The sequence below is a fragment of the Glycine soja genome, chromosome 15 (assembly GCF_004193775.1).
Source record: "Glycine soja cultivar W05 chromosome 15, ASM419377v2, whole genome shotgun sequence".
Taxonomy (NCBI): domain Eukaryota; kingdom Viridiplantae; phylum Streptophyta; class Magnoliopsida; order Fabales; family Fabaceae; genus Glycine; species Glycine soja.
The window spans coordinates 43145866-43168472 of NC_041016.1; the positions used below are offsets into that span (position 1 = coordinate 43145866).

At 31.5% G+C, this 22607-nt stretch overlaps 1 protein-coding gene across 1 annotated transcript; it reads right to left on the reverse strand.

The window, feature by feature from the left end:
- Window positions 1-3385: 3385 nt before the first annotated feature.
- LOC114387819 lies at window positions 3386-10920 on the reverse strand. Its single transcript, XM_028348021.1, has 5 exons — window positions 10832-10920; window positions 10588-10677; window positions 9123-9715; window positions 4400-4575; window positions 3386-4312 (listed from the first exon to the last, which is right to left on the reverse strand). Exons 2-5 carry the CDS (start codon window positions 10607-10609, stop codon window positions 3859-3861), a joined length of 1245 nt encoding a protein of 414 aa, XP_028203822.1. The 5' UTR covers window positions 10610-10677; window positions 10832-10920; the 3' UTR covers window positions 3386-3858.
- Between the last annotated feature and the right edge of the window lie 11687 nt (window positions 10921-22607).

Sequence of the window (22607 nt, forward strand, 5' to 3'; positions counted from 1 at the left end):
AAATTATAAATTTTATTCTAAATAATTAATTTGTAGAAAAAAATAGAGCAAGTTCTGCAAACATTGATCCTGACAAGAGAATGTCAAAAAATAAAAGATCTTTGCAAGATATAATGTCCATGAAATGGGTATGGGAATAACAATTATGTTAACCTATACCATGACCTTCATATTCATAATATTCAATAATATTTTATTTTTTCTTAGTTTTAACATATATCAAATTATAGGATAATGTGTTCACAATCCATTAAAGAGAAAGGTGAATAAACAAAATGTTCTAACATCCTCTAGTGAAGAGTCAATCTTACTTCAAAGTTTAAAAAGGAGCACACCAAAAAAAATAAAATTCAACAACAAGTCACCAGCAAAGGAAAATAAATACAAAAAGTTTATTTAAATAAATAATTTTTGGTGTTTTATTCGCATCATTTTTATGTTTTTTACCATTATGGTTGACTATTTTTCTTTCATTAAAGATTTCTTTGTCTATTTTATTATGCATGTCAATTTTAATTTATTCTTATATTGCTCTTATAAAATTTATACATAACACTTACTTTTATCTTCGCCTTAATCAACTTTAGTCAAGTGGTCAATCTTCAATTTTAAAAGATTCCCTTATAAATATATTGATAAATAAAAATTTCTTAATTTATACATAATTTTTTATCTCCTTTAATAGAAAATGATATAAAATATCATTGACAATTATATTTTTAAATTTAATTTATCAAACAAATAATTTATTTAAATATTTCTTTAATTATTTATAAACTCACCTAACGCGCCAGTCTCTAGTATTAATAAAGAACCAACATATTTTTGTAATCACTATTGTATTGGAAAGTATTGGAAAGTCACAGACTTTCCCTCTTCTCTTTCTCATAGTGTCTATGCATAACCTGTTGATCTTATCCTTATTGATCTTTGGGGACCTGCCCCATCCCCGTCTGGTTTTCAGTAGTACGTTACTTTTGTTGATGCTAATACCAGGTTCACTTGGATGTACTTACTTAAGAATAAATCTGACACTTTAGAAATCTTTAAACTATTTAAAACTATGGTTTCAAATCAGTTTATTATGTCTATCAAGCCTGTTCAATCTGATTAGGGAGGATTGTTCAGACCCTCTGCAAAATTCTTGCCAGACCATGGCATTCAGCACAGACTAATATGTCCTCATACTCATTACCAAAATGGAGTAGTAGAATGCAAGCACAGACATGTAGTGAGCTCGGTCTCACTCTTCTATCTCAAGCCAAGTTACCTCTTCATTATTAGGATCATGCCTTTGTCTCATCAACAGATTGCCCTCATCTACTATAAATAATGAAGTTCCTTATCAAAAACTGTTTAGCAAACAGCCTAATTACTCCTTTCTGAGAGTGTTTGGTTGCTCTTGTTTTCCTTTGCTAAGGCCATAAAACAAGCACAAGCTTCAATTTCGGTCTCAAGAGTGTGTATTCTTGGGGTATTCTCCTTCACACAAAGGCTACAAGTGTTTAGTTGCTGGTGGAAGATTATATATTTCAAAGGATGTCATTTTCAATGAACATAACTTCCCTTATCCTACCCTATTCCCTGAGCCATCTTTAATAACTTCTGAAGTTCCAGATACTACATCCCCCCTTACTGTTTTATCTTCCTCTCAGCCTGTTGTATCATCTCATCGCACAAATAACAACTTATTCTTACCTCCTTCATCTTATCCATCCTCTCATAGTGAACAACATCATAACACTTCTCATTCACAACCCTTGAATGAGAGTGATATTGCCTTACCTCAAGACCACAGTCCCATTTCTCAATACCAAAACAATAGCACTATACCACAAAACCAAAATCCCACCCTTTCTCCTACTGATACTGTCCCACAAGCACCTCTTAATACCCATCCTATATGTACTCGGGACAAGTCTAGTATTGTTAAACCTAGAATCGATCCTACTATTTTACTAGCTCATCTTCAACCAAAATCAACCAAAGCTGTTTTAGTTGATCCCTCTTGGTTTTCAGCTATGCAATTTGAACCTCCAGATAATAGGACAGCAATTAGGTGTAATTGGGTGTTTAGAATCCGAATGGCTTAGTCAACAAGTATAAAGCCAGGTTTGTTGCTAAGGATTTTCATCAGTTAGGTTTTGATTACAAGGAGACATTTTTTCCTGTCATCAAACTTGTTACTGTTGGGTTTTAATTCTCTCTCGTACTGTTTCTCATAATTGGTTAGGGTAGTGAGAAAACTATAAATCAAGAATCAACAAATTTACAAAATGATGTAATCATGTGTGACTAATGTGCATTTCATGCTTAATGAATGATATTAAAATTAAAAACATAAAAAGATTTTAAAGACACAGAATGTGCTCACTTTTATAATATATAAGTTTTTAAGGAGGTCTAATTTAATTGATTGTAAATAGGGTATGTAAGTATTGTAAATCCTCTAATATTATTTTCGATTCCTACAGATAAGAAAAAAAGATTGACATACAAATTGTTTTGTTGATACGGAAAAATTATGCTTAAAGATTAGTTTTATGAGACCAAAGCTTCTAATAAGACTTATCATTAATTATAATAAGTTTAATTGCATTTTTACCTCCAAAGTCATGCAATCTGCCATTATACAAAATATCATGAATTTTGTAGCATTTATTCTTTAACTTGCCACACCCAAGACAATTTGCAAGTTTTTTTTAATTAGAAAACAAGGATGAAAAATGTACTTGAGGTGCCATTAGTATGATGTTTTTCTTATTAAATTTAAGCAGTACCATTTTATCGTTATTTGATTGATTTTTTTTCTTTAGGAACTTGTTACCGTATTAAGATTTTTTTTTTTCAGGAGTAAAGTAGTCAAACACTATGAGGAACGGAGGCGACAAAAACAGCAATAAGGACTAAACAATTCTGTTGCAAAGAAAACCACGACCAATTGTGGAATCGAAGGTAGCTTTGTCTTCTGGCAAAGAAGACCACGCCCTAACAGTGGAAATTGCCACGACCGTGATGCCACCCATTCCCTACTAGTTTGCATTTGTTTGCTTTCAAACTGTATTGAGCTTTAGGCCATTGAGACCCTACGAATAAATATTTTTGGGCATGAGTTTACATTTTAGGCTTTAACTCTTATCTCTCGTTTGGGTTATAAATGTTATTAACAACTACTGAGAAAATATTACGTGCCAGAGGAAACGTACAAACTCTGCTAATGCATCCTTCAACTTTAATTCCTCTCTTGTTTTCTTTTTGGTGGCTACCAATTTTAAGTTTTTTTAAGGTAAATTCATCCCCAATTTTGCCTAAACGTAACCCGTAGCATGTAGAGTTAACAAGGTCTTAAGTTAGAATGTGATCACGAGTGACATGCAGCAAAAGGGGGCACAGGAAACTATAGCGATTCCCATTCAGAGCAAGAAAACACCGAGTCCTATTTTCACGGATTATTTAAAAGATAACTTACCATGCCTTGGCATGTAAAAGCATCAATCCTAACTACTACCCATTCCTCACATATTCCCCCAATGGTTCTCCAGTCAACAAGTCAACTTTACAGGTTGAAGCTCCCTCTCTCTTTAGTCAAAGACAGACTACTATTGATGTTTAGCAGTCACAGAATATAGCAATTTGAGGCAACTAATTTCTCTACACTTCATCAAGAAGCAGAAACCTTACCACGCAGCCAGGAATACATGCTTCCACTAGAGACAACACTACTTATCATAACCCACACTTCCTCTTCCTTTTTCTTTCTTTCTTTCTTTTTTTCTTATTTTTTTTTTCATTTTTTTTACATAGAACTTATCATAACCCAAACTTAGGATTTTGATCATAGTAGATCAAAAGTTGCATTCAGTTAGAAGCCCATTCGAAGTAACGGCAGTGAGCACCTCTAGTCGCAGTCCAATTTCCACATCCAAAGAAGAGGCTCCCTTGCTTGGGACACGGCTTCCTCACCATGCCCCTGCTGCTTTTCACCCCACAAAAGCAGAAAGGGTGATACTGAACCACGGGGATAGTGATATCCTTTGCTTTATAGGGGGAATGCGGGAAAACAATTGGTTGTTCTGGTGACTGTTTCCACATCAGTGGTCGATCAGCTGTCTGCCACATTATGGAATTGGTAATGGAAAATTTAAAACCCCGGTGCATGAGAAGTGCCAATAGGTGAGCAGTATTTTTGGCATCATCAAGGCCGCAATGTGCACGTCCCTGCCAGGCCAAGCCGGCTATCTCAACAGCTTCCTTTAGATTGCACCTCACAGCACCAAATACCTCACGGAAAGGAATCCTCAAGTTGATCCAGCTAACATAAGTTAAGCAGATAAACAAAAGTCAGATGACATGAAATCCTGGTAAACATAGGTCATCATTTCTATGCTGCAGCATTTACCGGTTGAAGTAAGGAGGCTTCCGTATCTTCTTGAATCGGCACTCAGATTCAAGCATCACCCGACAATCCCAGTTGGACCATGTAACCACAGCAAAGTTGGAATTCTTTATTCCCTTCTTCTCAAGCCATTTGTCATGCCTAAGTAGAGCCTCACTCAATGTAACACCTCTGTCCACCTGAACCATACAGTAAGAAATCCAACAAACAATAGGTGAGTGAATGTAAAAGTTGAGGAGCAACAGACAGGTCAGTAAAAAAGAAGTATATAAACTTTATAAAGCCTTGGAGTATTTATACCATTCAAGGTCAGTTTGGGACACAACTGATAAGTTTAAAAAGGTAATTTGAGGATATAAAATCTATTGAGCCCGTCCTAAATAGAGCTTCTTCATTTACCAACATGAATTTAATGGGTATACCTCGAAATGGATATTATTAATCATCCAATCAGAGATACACACTGTTAGGAATCTGTTTGATTGGAAGTGAAGAGACTATAGCTAGGATGAAGGAGGAAAGAGACAGGAAAAAAAACAGAATATGGCTCTGGGTTCTTTACTGCGTAAGAATCATACAGCACTATACAAAGGAGCACTCTCCTTTCTCACAAGGAAATGGCCCTGTCAAACTAACAAAACTCCATGTATCCATGAACCCCCTATTACCCACTAATGGTCTATTTATAAGCTTTTCTCTCACTGCCCACTAACCCTTCTAAATGTTTTAAATACATTTAATGGGCCTTTTCTTCCCTACTATAGTAGACTCGTAAGACCCTTGGCTCAGATTGTGGTTGACTTTCTTGCCTAACACACACATGCACACAGTTGACGCTGAAGATGAAGGGATGCAAAATTGCATTAGAAGCAATAACCGCACCATATGTCCATACTCACAAACAAAACCTAGTGAATAAAACGGAGGGGATCAAGAGCGTCAACTAAAGATATTCTGCATTTCTCCAATTATGGACCCATTAAATATGGACTTCTGTCTAACATACTTCAGTTTTGTGCTGCATAGCATATATCAACCCTACCATAGAGGAATTCAATTTGTTACTATTAAATGTTAGGTTTAATGAGTAGCATTTGCTAACATTAACACTTAGGTAATTGGCGCTGGTTAGTTCTAATATAGGAAATGACTCCACTTGTAGCTAATACAACAGCACATAGAATAACTACTTTTAGAATTAAATTAAGCTCATGAATAATGAGTAATATAAGTTGTCCCTAACTCTTGAGTAATTACTAATCAGAAATTATTAGCTCTAATCTAAATAATGATGCCTATTGAATTAATACTGCACATAATTTAATTAGTTATCTGCAAGAACTGATTAGAGACACAATTTCACCTCAAAGATTCTCATTCTATATATTAGGAGTCACCCAGTGTGCAGTGTTGTCAAATAGTGGTCAGGGTGGTACCAGGGTGCTAAGGTATAGTTGATTTTCAGCAAAATGCCATATTATGTCAATAGCATTCCAGGTTTGGCATTATAGCCTACCTATGATGGGCATTTTTGCATGTTCTTGTGCCAGAAAAGGTGGCAGTTAAGCATTTTCTTTAAATGAAAAACAAAGAGTTCTGACTGTTCAGATACCATCTGATGCGTTTTAATTAAGCACCAGAAACCAAGACTATAAAACTGACACCGGAACTCCTCAACATTTGCAAAACTGAAAACCTCTACCATCTCCAGCACATGATCCATGTGATTTTTTATGCTAACCTATGTTCCTCTGAGTCTCTCTACTGTTTCCTCACCATTTCCTTTGCTGTTCTCTCTGATCGTATCTGTGCTGAGTCTCTTTCTCTATTTCCCTCCTTTCTATTATTCTTGGTTTTATTCCTCTCTGCATTTGGTGTATCTACCTATTCCTTTCTGTTTTGATGCTCTGTTCATTGCTTCTCACTTTTTTGTTTGTTCTCAGTCAGTGGCGTTACAAAATTTATGATATTATCCCTTGAGTTTGCGATACTTTTGGTAAATTTTATTTCCTAGAATATGTTTTCATCTCCTACAGCATGTTAATAGCTTTTCTCAACATTTATATATTAATATTTTAGATTCTGGCTTATGGTCATGACCCACCACCATCCAAAAATTCACCATTCTCCATTGATAAAATTTGCCACCACGTCTTGAGCCCTCCCTCCCTCAAGGCACTGAGCCCTAACCTATGGCACTTCTTCCGCCACTCTCAGGGGTGCCAACCTCTAGCTGCCACCACCTTCCAATTGCTGCAATCACTGTTGTCAACCTTAGATCAACAACAGAGTACCCCAACTGGCTCGACCCCAGTCTACCCATCTCCATCCAAGCCTCCCTTTTTTTCCTTGCCTGTGTTGTCCAGTTACTATGTGTGTGTGTGCTACTTTCCAAACACCCCCACTCGCTGCTTCAACCCTCTCTATTTTTCTAAAAATAACCACACACACAAAATAAACACACTGCATCAAGACCCTTCTGGTCCATTATTTTCATCTCCTACTCCATCAAATTCTCCAACTTTGCCTCCTTCATTGGAACTTCCCATAGCATAACACAAAGGTATCACATCAGCTCTAAACTCTAATCCTCTTATGCTTGTCAATTCAATTATCTTCTTCCTGTTATGTCTGTGTCCCCTTTGGTCTTCATGTCAATAGAATCGGTAATTGAAAACTGATCCCCTTATCTCTTGGCAAAACAGTTGCCGGTTGTTGCTGGTTCTATACTCTACTGTCTAGGTAGGAAAAGTTAATTGCCTTAAATCCTATCTAGTGGGAAAAGGATATACATAGATATTCTGGCACAATTCTAGAGATACCTATTCTCCTATGGCCCAAAATTGCTTTACTTCACCTCCAGCCATGGCTGCTAATCAATATTCATTAATGGCCACTGTATCATGTTATGCATTAAGGATGTCTTGTTACATAGTAAGTTATACAAAGAGATATATATGCAATAACCAGAGTTTTACAGCGTCAGGGCACATGACTCTAGTATGCCAACTACACTGCTCCCTCTGTATGCTTGCCCAGTAAAGTTTAATTCTATCATCTAGCAAGTTGGCATAACAACATGAGGCTGACCTTTCTATATTGTTCGACCATTCTTCATCTAGCCATTGCATTTACTTAAACATCATTTCTCTTAGAATTTGGGCTTTAGGACCTAGCTCAATAAAACTGGCTTCTAAGGTGAGGATTGCCCAAGCTTTATATGGACTAGATTGGTCATATCTCTAGTTGATGTAGGCTCTCAACTCACTAGTAGGAGCCAGTATCCTAGTGACTCCACACTATGATGTTTCACTTAGCTTTTCTGGCCAGCCACTACATAGGTACCCCTTTCTATCTTGCAGGCTACAGGTAACCAAAGTAAGGCAGCTTTCCAACAATTTTACCAACAAAAAAAAAAATCCATATCATGTTGTTAAATCTAATGGAGGTGCTGCCATCACTCAAGATGAAAGTATGCTATTAAACATACTTTCGGGAACAAACATGCTGGATTGTAGACTGACTGATATTCTGACGGATCCCGTTGTCAAACTCCTACCAGGTTAGGGGGAGCCACTCACATACCCTATACTGGATATAGATGTCATGCCAGTAAACTCAACTACTTTACCTAACATTAACTATGGGGCATTACTTCTGCTTTGAGTGTGGTAAGCCAATTTTTGAATGCTCCTTGTGAAAATCGATGAGAAGCTGTGGTTTGCATTCTTAGATACATCAAGAGAGCACTAGATAAAGGGTTGCTTTATGGAAACAAAGGAAATGTTCAAATTATTGGCTATTTTGATACTGGTTGAGCAGGTTTATCATCAACTACAAGATCAACTTCAAGGTATTGTGTTGTCATTGAAGGTTACATAATCTCATTGATAAGTCCTAAACAGAACATATTGCTATTGCAAAGGTCGAGTAGCTTAGGCAGTAATAACCAACTTAAGGAATTGCTTCAGCCTTCAGCATTGGACATTGATATTGATATTGACTACCATTTTTTTACTCCGAGCTGTGCATTGGACATTGATATTGACTACCATTTTTCAGGGAAAAAAAAGGTTCTTGCACCTGAGATCACTATTGGTTCGGTCAACTCCAACAATAACTTACATATTTACTAAATCTCTTAGGCTTAGAGGGGCTCAGGTTGACTTTATTTGTAGAAAGGTTGTCACATATATGCTCCAACTTAGAGGTATAGTGTTAGAATTAAATGTTAGATTTAAGCATATGTATCATGAGTAGTGTTAGTTTAGCTGTCATTACTCTTGAGCAATTATTGTTGGTTAGCTATAGTCTAGGAAATGATTCCTCATGTAACACATTTTTTAGTATTGTACCTTGTATACATAGTTGCCCGTGTAGATTGATTAGATATTTAGAAGTAATTTAGCCTTAAACATTTTTCTAATTCAACAAAATCATCAATTAAATTCTACACCACGAAAATCTTTCTGTTCTACAACCACTCTCAAGCAGACATTACTGGTCAACAAGAGGAGTATGAGCTGGATATATTGTGCCAAGGGAGTTACCATATACAAACATTATAGACATCAAGACAATGCACACAGTAATGTAATTGCTAGTTCAATAATAAGAAAAAAAAAATGAAGAGTTAAAAATCACAAAAAAAAGTGCATACAACGGTTTGTCCAGCTATTTTTGTTATCGTTTCATTCTCATAAGTGTAAGATTTGCCTTCACACACCTGAATTTGCTGGATACCAGTCAGATCCTTGCAGAAATCAGTCAGAAGCTGATTGCAGGTGGGCCTCACATATGTTTGAAAACACGCTTCCAGCTGGCCAGTGATGCTACTCACTATAACAGATGGAAACTCAATTATTTCTTGAGGGTGGGGGTTTTTATCTTTGTCACAAGTAGCCTCAAAGTCTATCACCACAAAATACTGAAATTCCTGATATTGCTCACGCGGGTAACCCTGTGCAACCATATTAATAGGAACATACTGAAGTGGGTTCTCAACAGGATAAGGATAATAATGGCTCTCAAAAGCATTCATTTGGCATTGCTGCACCTTGTGAGAGTTAAAATGGCAGGGCGTCCAGGTGCTGTAATTTTGGTGATAAGTAGGTTTTGTGTGGAATTCATTGGAAGGCTCAAGAAACTCACTTCCTAAGTGACAGTTAGGGTCAGCAACATCCCCAGCAGGGTGAGTACCAGGCTCATTTTTAAGCTCTGTAAAGCCTTCCATAGAATTCCCATTACTTTGAAAATTGCAAGGAAATCCCTTGCCCTGGAGGCATTTTAAAGATGCCTCACAGTTTATTTGCATATTTTCTGCATAAAAAGAAAGAAAAAAAGATCACAATGGGCCCAAGCATAAATCTGGAAAATCTAGAAAAAATCTTAAAACTACAAGTTCCGAGACTAAAAATACTATTTGCACAAAGAGAACACTAAGATATTCAGCTTTCTCAAAAGAAATAGATAATAGACATCTCTATGTATCCATTTCTTATGAGATGACAACTGACAAATCATTAAGTTTTCCAGTACTTAATGCACAATCATGAATCAAAAGATCCCTCACAATAAAATAAGTCTTGCTCATACTCTGCTATCCGCAACTAATCAAACAAGATTTATAATTTAGTTTAATGAACTAAGTTCCAAAATTCTACTACCCATGCCGGTATCCCACCGGTATTCACTCCAGCACACATGCCTTTAACACTAAAGTCTAAACTCTTCACATGTCAGCTCCACCGAATCCATCAAACTCAAACCCCACACACACTCATACATGCCACCCACTTCCCATCCTCACTCCTACATACCAAGCATTCCAAATCTCAACACCTAAGTTGCATAACCGCAAAATATACCTTTCCTTGCAGTTCAACAAGTAAATTTAGACCCAAAACAAGTAAAAACCGCTCAATCCAAGCCCAGTTCTCACACACATTACTCCCAACCGCACCAAACCACCGATCAAACCAAATAGAAAACACCACAAAGCAAACACACAATGACACAGTACTCTCCACAACAACAAAAATTCCACAATCAAACACTAGAACACACCAAAAAAACAAAAACCGAAAATTAAACAAAAAAAACAAAATTGGCATCAATCGAAGTCAAAAAACAGAATTGAATTAGAATTTCGAAACAAAAATTGCGAATTGGGATACGAATGAGAGACAAACCAGAATTTTCAAGGGCCATCATGATCGTGAATATAGCTGAGATCCACGAGCGAGTACATCAGATCCTCCTATTATAAACAAAAATCACCGCTGCATCGAAAACGCAAAAAAGGATCAGAATCGAGAGCATAATCACGGAGTTGTTTGTTGGCAGAGAAAATTAAGCGTTGGGAAAACGGGTGAGAAAACGCGAGAAAAAATAGAGGCAGAAGAAAAAATAAATCAGAGAGAACGTAGAGAGAACCTGATTGTAGAGAGAGAGGGGGGTCTCTTAGAGTGAAATTACCTATCGGATTTTATATACACACTAACACGAAAAACTGTCTTCTTTTCTCTTCTCTTTCGTAGGAGAGTGAGTTAAGCATTCTAGGTAGAAGAGTGGGACCCACGCAACAGTAAAAATAAAAAAAAAATATTATTATTATATTTAAAACTAAAACTAAATAAGAAATATTATACTTATATATTTTAAATTAAATTAGAAAATATAATGAATACTTAACTGGTATATATCGGTTGGCAACAAACTTGTATTTTGTGGGAGAAAATCTGGATTTGAGTGTGACTAAGTCCCAATAGAGAATTAATCTTATAATCATTCTCAAAAATTAAAGTTTTTGAGAATACATTGAGTATAATTGAGAAGCTTAAAATCTTAGTTAATCTGTTTTTCAAATAAATAAAAAAAGAAGTATATAATGGGTTTTCATTCAGCCAAAAAAAAGTTATGAATCTTTTCCATTTGTGAATTTAATTATTATTATTATTGTTATTATTAAATTATTATTTCAGTTATATTATAAATATCCTTTTTTATCTCGTAATTAATAAAAAAATTATCTTTAATTTGAATTTTAAAATATTATTATAAAAGTCAAAATTATGCATGTTAGGTGGAAAATATATATCTTTTGTGTACTTATGATCAATTATAGTCAATCAAAATTAGTCACTACTCCTAATCAGGATTGCTTCACATCAATACTAAAGTAAGAAAAAAAATATTATAATTAAATGACAATATAAAGAATATTTACATTGTCAATACATATATTAGTTAATGAAAAATTATCAATGATTAGAAATAATTTAAAATAAGAAATACATATTATTCAATAACAAAATGAGATGTATTTTATAGAACATTTGTTTTAAAAGTTAGCAAACATGTAAAAAGTTTTGCATTAAGAATGTATGTCAATTAAATTAATAACTAGTATTTTGATATGTGCAATGCATATGGTAAATATTTTTTTAGATAATTAATAATTCAATAGTAAATAAATATTTAATGAATTATGCTATAGTTAAAATTATAATAAATATTTTTAATATTCACATTATATTTTAAATTTATGATAAATAACCTTGGGCTTTAGGCCTCTTCGACACCAACAACAAGAATTTTATAGCTTGATATAAGATTATTTTTAATTATTGATAACTTTTCAAATAAATAAAAAATTATAAATTAAGCAGCTAAATTATAATCTTGGTTTCGCAACAACTTTTAATTCACAAATTTGAATTCCATGTTTTTTTTCAAGATTTGGGTACCACTGTTCTAAAAAATTAACAATTTTGATTTAATCCTCAATTTTGCATACATTTTTTCTTTTATTTTGATTGAATTGAATCCTATACTTAACATATTCACTTGAGATACAATAAAAAATAATTTAAATAATTAAGATATAAAAAATAATAGAAATAAATGTATGCAAAATAGAGAACTGAACCAAAATTATGAATTTTTAAGGGTGTGTTTGGTTTGCATTTTCATTTTCTGTTTTCATTTACTGTTTTCATTTTCTGAAAAAATGTTTTCATTTTCAAAAGATTAGAATTTTGAAAATATGTTTGGTTTGACTTCTTGTTTTCTGTTTTCATGAAATAAAAATACTGAAAATTTATGATATATTGACTTCATATCTTTTTGTATTTTTAGATTTGTTTAAAATTACATTAATTGTCACCACAATTTCATTTTACCCGAAATGAGGGTTTTGTTCTCAACTGAAAATGAGAATGTATTGTTTTCATTTGTCTGGTTGTTTCCTGTTTTCTATTCTAGGGGGTGTTTGGTTTGGTTGTTTCCTGATTTGTTTTTTATCATAATTTTTATAATAATTATTTTTAAAATTATAACAACAATAATTTCTAATGGGGAGATAGTGTAAAACAAGGTAAATTGTGATGGTAGGAGCATTAAACTCATATTTAGAAGAACTATTTCTTTAAATTTTTTAAAGAGTTTTATTTTAATAAAATGTTCTTAATTGGTCTAAATTACAATTTTAGTACCCCTATAATTTTTAATCCGTCATTTTTATCACCATATTTTTTATCACAATTTTGGTTTCCTATTTTAGGGGGTGTTTGGTTTGGTTGTTTTCAGTTGAGAACAAAACTCTCATTTCTAATAGGGGGTGTTATAATTTTAAAAATAAGGGTTTTGTTATAATTTTAAAAATAATTATTATAAAAATTATCAAACTTATCATACATTATTGTTTGTGATTATTTTATACTGTTAAGTCTTTTGTCTGTAAAAATATTCTCATTCAATATAGGTATTATGTTAACAATTAGCATAAAGAGATCATTTTATATTAAAATTTAAATGAAAAATATTAATTGAATTTATTATTAAAGTTTTCCTTAAATTAAATTTATTATTATTATTATTATTGAAAAATTATTAAGGGAATTGTTTATGTGGAAGGGGACACGTGTTGAGCATGCAAAGGGGTGTTATAGTGAGATTATTGAACTGAAATAGATAACTCTCATAAGATATTTTGTTTTGTGTGTGGCCATCCCTTAACAATTGCATATGAATATGAATCTTTCAATTTCATTGCTTTTTCGAATGATGCGATTTCATTAGAGGAATTTCATTATTTATGAATCTTTTCATTCTTTCTCTAGAAATGTATGACAAACATTTGTTAAATTATAGTAGATCATTCATTCACTAAACTACGTTTAGTGGCAACATTATGATGTAAAATCAAAAGTGTTTCAACATAGAAACCATCTAAATTCAATTTATGTAAACCATCACAAAGAATAATAATACCAATGAGATATATGATTATATTTTTAAAAAAAAACTAAAACACCCATTACTAAAATTAAAAGAGTTTCCAATAACATTTATAGAATGAAATTAAATTCCACATTTAGGTTCATGGTTTCTATTGTAAGAAATATTTGCATCATATTAGAAATGTGAGTCATACATCCAAAATCAATCAATCATATATTATGGATACTTCAATTAAATTTTGGGCAGCCAAGCCTTGGGGTTTGCACAAATCTTTTGGAAATGTCCAAGTTTTTTTTTATACTAATGGCAATTGTTACCTTTTTATGCTTTCTTTTGAATATGCACAAATGTTTTATTAATCTTTAATGACCTTTCATTCTTATCAAGTATCTTTGTAAATTTCTTTCTAGCTGCTTAATTCTCTTAGCAGCTTACACAATGGACTCGGTGACTTCCTTAATTTTTAAGCCTTAATTCCTCCTGAACCAACATATTGTGCAACTCAATCACACTTGATTTATCTTTCATTGCATTATATCTCATTTGAAGCGAACCATACTCAACCGGCAATAAGTTAAGAATAAATTGTACAAGGAAGTTTTTATTGACGACCACTCAAAAGGTCTTAAGCCTTGCACAATGTTTATTACATCAATAACATACTCATGCATAGTATGTAAGTCATCAAACTTCACAATGGTCAATGTACTTACTAATGTCTCAGCAAAAGATTCATGAATTGTTTGGGAGCACTCTACCACTAATCCCATAAATTCTTTGAAACTTTTGGTCTTGAGGAGAGTTGTCGTAATGTTGTATGTGATAGTCATTTTCATAAACATTTGTTTGAATCTATTAGATTTTTCTCAAGCTTTATGATGAGTTTTGTCTTCATTAATACTAAAATGAATAATAGTAGCATATTTCTCTTCCAATATAGAAAAATCAAGATCCATAACACCGATGTGAAATTTGACTTGTTTATTTCAATCAGAAATGTTAAGTCCAATAAAAATCTGCACCGATGATACATGAAAATTGGGTCAAATGATAACTAGCGTCGTATAATCAAATTTCACACAAGTATTTTGAGACATAAAACACATGCTACATATATAATATATTCAAACAACGATCAATGCATATTGGTGCTTTCTTTGGGTGATGCATCAACACAACATATAACATAATGATGCTTATAAAATTTTAACGTCATACGACAACTAAAAATGAACCCATTAGAATAATGTTGGGGTACATAAATAAAATTAATGCACACACAAATCATCTACAATTATATTTATTGATTACACAGACAATTAATCAACTTTTGGGTAATCCATTAATGTCAATAATAATAAATTTCAATCTACCCATAAACCAATAATTATATATTTCAATATTCATTATTTTGTGTTATTGAAAAGAATATCATTAATTCAAAATTAAATAAACTTAAAGATTTGACCACTTGGGTGACTAACAAATCTATCATCCAATCATAACATACCATGTGTTATAAGTATGTTGACATTTATAATAATTACCTTGAAACTTATACAAATAGTGATTTATAATTGGATGATTCTATAAAAATGTTTTATAGTGTCACTATAAATTCATTAAACTCTTTTTTTTATTAATACCAAACTTTAAGGCCAAAAAGTTGGATTTCAAATTAAATATTCACAATTGCTTCATGTTCACGGCTTTTTGATGTCAATTCCAAAAGTCAATAACAATCTATAATAATTAGAATTTAAAAAATGCAAGTTGAAGAATAACTATCAGTTATGTACATAGTTGTGAAACCTGGTCCGATCATTAACCCGATCGAGATAATGGGTCAGTGGTCCAACTGGTAGGCTAGTAATTGGTTTGCTATATATTAAAAATTCAAAATTATGTATCTATCTATTATATATAAGTTTATAACTAACATTATTTGAGTAAGAAAAATTCATTTATACTCCAAAATCCAAAAATAACAATTAATAACAATGAGACATCAAAATGACGTTGTAGAGGTGATTCATTTTTTTTGTAAAATCGATAGAATTGGACTAGTCCAACCAAGATTCGATACCTAACTGGTCATGTCGTCCCAAATCAATTATATGCCTAGTTAGACCATTGAGTCCCGGTTGGGTCGTTCGAACCTGCCAGACCAAACCGAGTTTCACAATTATGGTTGCATACCTTTTAAATTTACGTTTAATCAATTTGATCATGGAATTTATATCCGACTTATACATATAAACTTAAGGTATGTATATATGCACGGATTTGACATTCATGCTTGAAAATTTATTCCAAAATGAGTTTCAATCAAAATATGCGTAATACATAATAGTATTGTATCAATATAAGCAATATTATTTAATTAAAGCTTAAATAATGATTTTTACATCCATACTCTCAATATTAATTTTAAGAGCCAATAAATAAATCAAAACATTATTAACATTATAAATCAATAATAAGAAAAAAAAACATAATCAAAACATACCATAAAAAAATAAATAGTACATGAAGTAGAAACAAAATTCTTATATATTTAACTGTTAGAGTTCATAAAATTTGAAAAAAAAAATCATCATAATGAAAAAACATAAATTTGATAACATATATTCTAATACCACATGTAAATTCTAAAGTTAAAAACCTCTTCTTAACTAATGAACATGTGTGTAATTTTTTTACAATTTAATTCTCAATTTTCAATATGAAAGTAATTAAATGTTTCAACATATAAACATAAAACATTTTGTATAATGCACATAAATAGTATGAACAATTGCAATACAACATTGTACCCTATGACATTACAACCCAGAAGTAAGAACATCTAAATATCTCACAAGTAGTGTATATCTATTCATAAGTATACCTATATGCAAAAAATATATCATGAAGAGGAGAGGGATGCATCACACACTCTATGTTGGCCATAGACTTAATCCCAAAATATAATAAAAGAGAAAACTATCAAAGAGCCTCCCTCCACCAAGAATCTCTAAAAACAAGAGACGAGATATAATCTTAGTCATTGTCACGATGTCTTCATGCATTGGTCCTTCCATAAGTCTCTATAATTAAGATAATAACTAACATGAATAATAATAAACCAACATAGATTAACAAATAAAGTATAATTTTACTACTTATAAGGCTCCAGTTAACACTTCTCCTTATCCAACCTTGATTGTTGCATTGGAGTCAAGGGTTCCACAAATCTTACCAATTTCAACTTATTTGTAAGGGTGGGCATATGGGTTTATACTAACAAATCGACTTTTTTAGCACGTAACTCAAACAATCAACAAATAAAAAAAATCATTTGTATTAGATATTTAGTCAAACATGTGTAGTCCATGAACTAAGTAGACTTGGTTCGTGAACCCTTGTAGGCTGACTCATAATTTTGAAAGTTATACAATGTGTTATATTTTTTGAAGGGGTAGAGAAGAGACATCACTTTTGTAGACATAGATAGAGAGACACACCTACAAACATGATTTTATTGTATGTTTTGAATCTGTCCTAGTCGAGGCTACATCTATTACCCCTCTTTTTTGCCCTTATTGTCACCATCATCTGCTACTTCCACAACATTGCTCAGTCATCATCGCTGGTGAGAACGTAGGTTGATTACAGCCTACTCTAGTCACAATCCAGAGGGTTCCTTAATCACACAACACAATAAAAGTTTTTGAACAAATCTCTTATTCTTTCAAAATCTCTAGTATATGTTGCAAATCCTTTTGGTTTCTTCTTTGTACGACTCATTGTCTTTGATCTTCACTTGATTGGGTACTTGAATGATAATGATAAAAACAATAAAATGTATAGTAGGGATGAAAATTTGAACTATCTTAAATTGATTTTTTTTCATATTTTCTCCAACTTTTTATTACTTGTTTGCCAATATTTATTTTGTTGATAGTGTAAAAAAATAATAGATTTGTAATAAAAAAATTGTAATTAGATTATTTTGAATTTTCTAAGTTGCAATATAATTCTACATCTGAATATAAGATAAGGAAATTAGTCTTTGTTCATTTGTGTTGGCATTGTATGTGTTTGTTGTAATTCATTTGATCTTACTTTATTTTAGTTTAATTATTTTAGATTTGATTATTCAAATATGGATGCTTTTGACATTGGTTTAGATGAAAGTGTTAACATTGATGTTGATGTGGACCAAAATAACATTTTAGCTAAAGAAGATAAACCAATTTAATCTATAATGTTGAATAAAATGTTTGAGTCTTTCATCTTTTGTGTAAACCTTTTTTTCAAAAACTTATTTTAGGAAGTGACAAGAAAATGAAGGCTAAATGCAAGTATTGTGATAGAGATTATGTGAGTGATAAGTGTAAGGATTTGTTATGTCGAAACTAGAAATCATTTTTAGAAATTGAAATTAATTATTCTGAACAACCTAAAGAAAATAATGAGAATTTTTTTTCAATAATAAAGATGTTTATCTTTAAAACTACTCAAAATGCAGTTCTTGTAAATGAGTTTCAAAATTCAAATAACAAAAAAAAACCTCTAAAAACTTATGATAAAGTGTCTACTCTACAACGTAAAATGTGAAATAGGTAGAATGTTACATGTACCTAATAAAGAAGAATGAAATTATATATTCACATATATGTTCTAAATTATGATAATTAAATAATTTAGCAATTAAAATAAAATACCCATATATTATCAATTTTATGATTCTCATGTAGCTGTTTAAAAATTATAATTGAAGTTCAATAAATAAAAATGAAAAATAAAGACCGATAAGAAAAAAGGTCTAGTGCATATTAGTTAAACATAAGGTTTAAACTTCTAATTTGTATAACTTCAAAAGATAAAATAGATGGTATAGAAGCCACATGACAACAGGGCTATAAAGATTTCTATCACATAAATATAAACAATGTAAAGTCACAACTCTCAACCATGCTAGTCTCAAACAAATAAAAGGGAAAGATTCACAAACTTCTAAGATAGAGGTCGCACGTTACGCGGGTTGATAAATAATTAAAGAAATATTTAAATAAATTATTTGTTTGATAAATTAAATTTAAAAATATAATTTGTTAATGATATTTTATATTATTTTTTATCAAAAGAAATAAAAAAAATTACGTATAAATTGAGATTTTTTTATTTGTCAATATATTTAGAATTAAGAAAATATTCTATAATTAGAGACCGATCACTCAACTAAAGTTAATTAAGGTGAAGATAAGTGTTATGTATAAATTTGATATAAGACTAAAGTGAAATTGACATAATAAAGCAGTCAAAGAAATATACTTAATGAAAGAAAAAATAGTCAATCATAATGGTAAAAAACATAAAAATGATGCAAATAAAACATCGAAAACTGTTCATTTAAATAGAATTTTTGTATTTATTTTCGTTTGTCGGTGACCTGTTGTTGAATTTTGTTTTCTTTGGTGTGCTCCTTTTTAAACTTTAAAGTAAGATTGACTCTTCATTAGAGAATGTCATAACAACTTGTTTATTCGCCTTTATCCTTAATGGACTTTCAGAGATTGAATTAACTTCATTTGATGATGAAGAATCATCTTTTGACTTATTGGATGCTTGTAGTTTTGAGCTTTTACTTATAATAGATTGTTTTTTCACACTTTTCTTTAATAGACTTTCTTCTTCTTTTGATGATGAAGATGCATCTTTTGAATTATGGATAGTTGTAGCTTTGGACTTTGACTTGTGAAAATTTGTTTATTTGCCTTTTTTTCTTAATGGACTTTGTGAGATTTGACAAACTTCTTCATTAGATGATGAAGATGCGCCTTTTGACTTGTTGGATGCTTGTAGTTTTAGGCTTAACTTATAAGTAGTTCTTCACTGGAATGATATTTGTCATGGTGAAGCGGACTCCTTTTTTTTAATATTAATTAGTGGATGAAAGTGCGTTTGCAAAGGGTATTTAATATTGGGGTATGTCAGCCTTACTTGTATTTTGGGCGTGAAGGAATTCAAATGTTGCTGTGTTTAGAATTTGTTACACATCTCGATTGAACATTGTGAATGTTACTACACTGGTATCATCAGAGACTTTCGATTATATCTTGAACCTAAAAAAGGTTTTTAAGTTTTTAATATTTATTTAATTATGTTATAAAAGTAATTCATTATATACAAAACATTAAACCTTGTTGGATACTAGTTGTTTGCATTCTCTACAAGTGTATTGATTTCCTCTTTTGGCATCTCTCACATGCAACATAATTCAAAATTCCAATTGAACCATGGAACTCATTGATTGTTGCATGAATTGTGAACATATTATCCTATTATTTTATACATGTTAAAACTAAGAAAAAATAAAGTATTATTGAATATTATGAATGTGAAGGTCATGGTAGGTTAGCATACATGTGATTGAGATACCCATCTCATGCACATTATACCTTGCAAAGATCTTGTATTTTTGGACATTCTCTTGTTAAGATCAATGTTGACAAAACTTGAAGAAGATAGTTCTTTTATTTGATGTTACTCTATTTTTTTCTACAATGTAGTTATTTAAAATAAAATTTATAATTTTTTAGATACATCAATAAAAACATTAGAATAAATTAACGACTTTGTTTGTTGAATGTTACAAAATATGTATAATAAAATAAAATAAAAGAATAAAATTCATTTTACTCTATCTTGAGAATAAAAGAATAAAAATAAAATAGGGTTGTGGTAACATATAGAAACAATAAAGAGAAATGCAACACAATCAAATTACAAACCAATCCAAATGCTACTCTATATCACAAACTAAGGCCCAACATTACATATATTAATTGCAACATCTTAAATTTAAACAACATATGCATTAATCACATGACATGTATACTCAAGCACATGGCAATAGAATTCACAACATCAATCACATAGAGTTAGTCACACATTCCCTAAAGGTGTGCCATCTTTGCATGCATGTAATAATATATCTCTCTCAATTACATGAAACACATATGGATATCTGAATTTATATAAGGGTGTCCATTGGTTTAAATCAACTTGACGATTCAAACAAAACCAATTAAATGGTTAGGATTTTTCCCTAACTGCTTCCCTTAAGATTGCCTCTTTCTTGCTTGGCATCTCTCTCAAAACCACCTCCAACATTAAAATCTCAATTGCTACCACATATCACTTTCTTGCTTTCCATCTCTCTTTTTGCTCAAACGTGTTCTTCTCCAACATGTCATTTGAATCCTTCTTTAGTTTATTTTCATGTTGTTCTTTGCAATGGTTCTGCTTCCAAGATCACCAAATGTGTTTGCGGTGTCGAAGATTTTCATCCTAACTCATTTCTATAAGCATCTCTCTCAAATTTTAATTTACCTTAGTTATTACCCTTTAACTATTTTCTAAATCACCCACTATTTTCTTCCATACTCTCATATAAAATTAATTATATTAAATTGTTAAAAGATACAAATTGATAAAAACTATGACAATATATAATGACAATTCCCCTTATTTGGTGTCCACATTTATTTGGAGGTTTTTGACCCTAAATAATTAGCAAATTACCACCTTTGATGTGTTCAAAAAGTTATTGTTTAAGATGTTGTTTCTAGTTTTTTTTTATGCACAAAACTGTTTTCATTTTTATGACAGTTTTCATACTTTGATGCATATAATAGAATTGGTTTAAAACAAAACTTGTTATTAAGAGCATGATTTAGTTATAAATATCATTTTACAAAACAATTAAGCCTGTTATGAAAATTTTCTTGTGTATGCATTATGATATTTGTCATTCTGATGCTCAGAATGTTCTAATGCAGATGCAATATTATATACGACAACAAATAACATAATGTAAAGAGGAAGGAAAGAAAGGATTCAAAACAGGTATTTTTGTGTTAGTTCACCCCAACCTTGGGCTATGTCCAATCCTCATCCTTCAAGATGAGATTTTCCACTAACACAACCAACAACCTATTGGAGTTTTACAATTACCAACCACTCGTTGGACTTCAGAACATCTCCCCCACTGTAATACCGCATCTGGTCAAGGCTTGGGGATAACCTGTCTTAACCACAACACCATTGGAGAGGCTATCCAACTATTCTTCACCTCTTTAGGTGGGCTTAACCCACATAATGATGCTCCTTATATTGGGAATAAATTTGTATGCCCACGATCCAAGTCATCATGTAGTCAATTCTAATTTTAATAATAAAGTATTATTTTATTTTCATTGTCATATTTCGCTATTTGATTAAATGGTTCATTTGATAATGTCCTTGATTAAAATTAAAGACTTGTTATTATAATAGAGATTATGATAATGAGAAACAAGTTTGTTCTAATTTTAATCTAAATCGTTCTTGATCATAGGATTATTGTAAATAGGATATCAATAATCCGGATAGATTAATATATATGTGATAATATTTATTGGATAAATATTAATAGATCTCATTTATTAATTTGCATATATATATGAGTCACATGTTGATGTGATAATTGAACTGACTCAATTGAAATTTTCTAATGGTTAAAATTTACCATAAACTGTCAATAGAAAATTCTCAAGAAGATGTATAATAGCTTTCTTTGACCTGAGATTGTCATAATAATTAACAGATTATTTGTTGTATTTTGATTCCGGACACCTAATGTTTTAGAGCACTTGCTGAATGGATATTGAATATGATTAAATACCTGTAGAATTAATGATTAATCAAGAAGGAATCCATCAACTCTTGGTAATGAGTTTGAGCTCTATGAATAAAATTATATCCTGGTCAGGAAAATTAAATGAAAGAAGAAATGAGTTTCTTAAGTCATTATGTGTTAACTCAAAAGGGTTTGACAATAATACCATACTCTAGAGTTAACCCAGAACTGTAAAGATGGAAGAAATTATTATCCTACTCTTCTAATGGTTCTTGAAAGTAAAATGTTACTTCATGCTAT

Coding starts and splice junctions, on each gene's coding strand:
- LOC114387819 (XM_028348021.1), bottom strand. CDS start 10,609: ATGATGGCCCTTGAAAATTCTG. Junction 9,716..10,587: donor GATGGCCCTTGAAAATTCTG/GTTTGTCTCTCA, acceptor CTTTTTATGCAG/AAAATATGCAAATAAACTGT. Junction 4,313..4,399: donor AAGCCTCCTTACTTCAACCG/GTAAATGCTGCA, acceptor AACTTATGTTAG/CTGGATCAACTTGAGGATTC.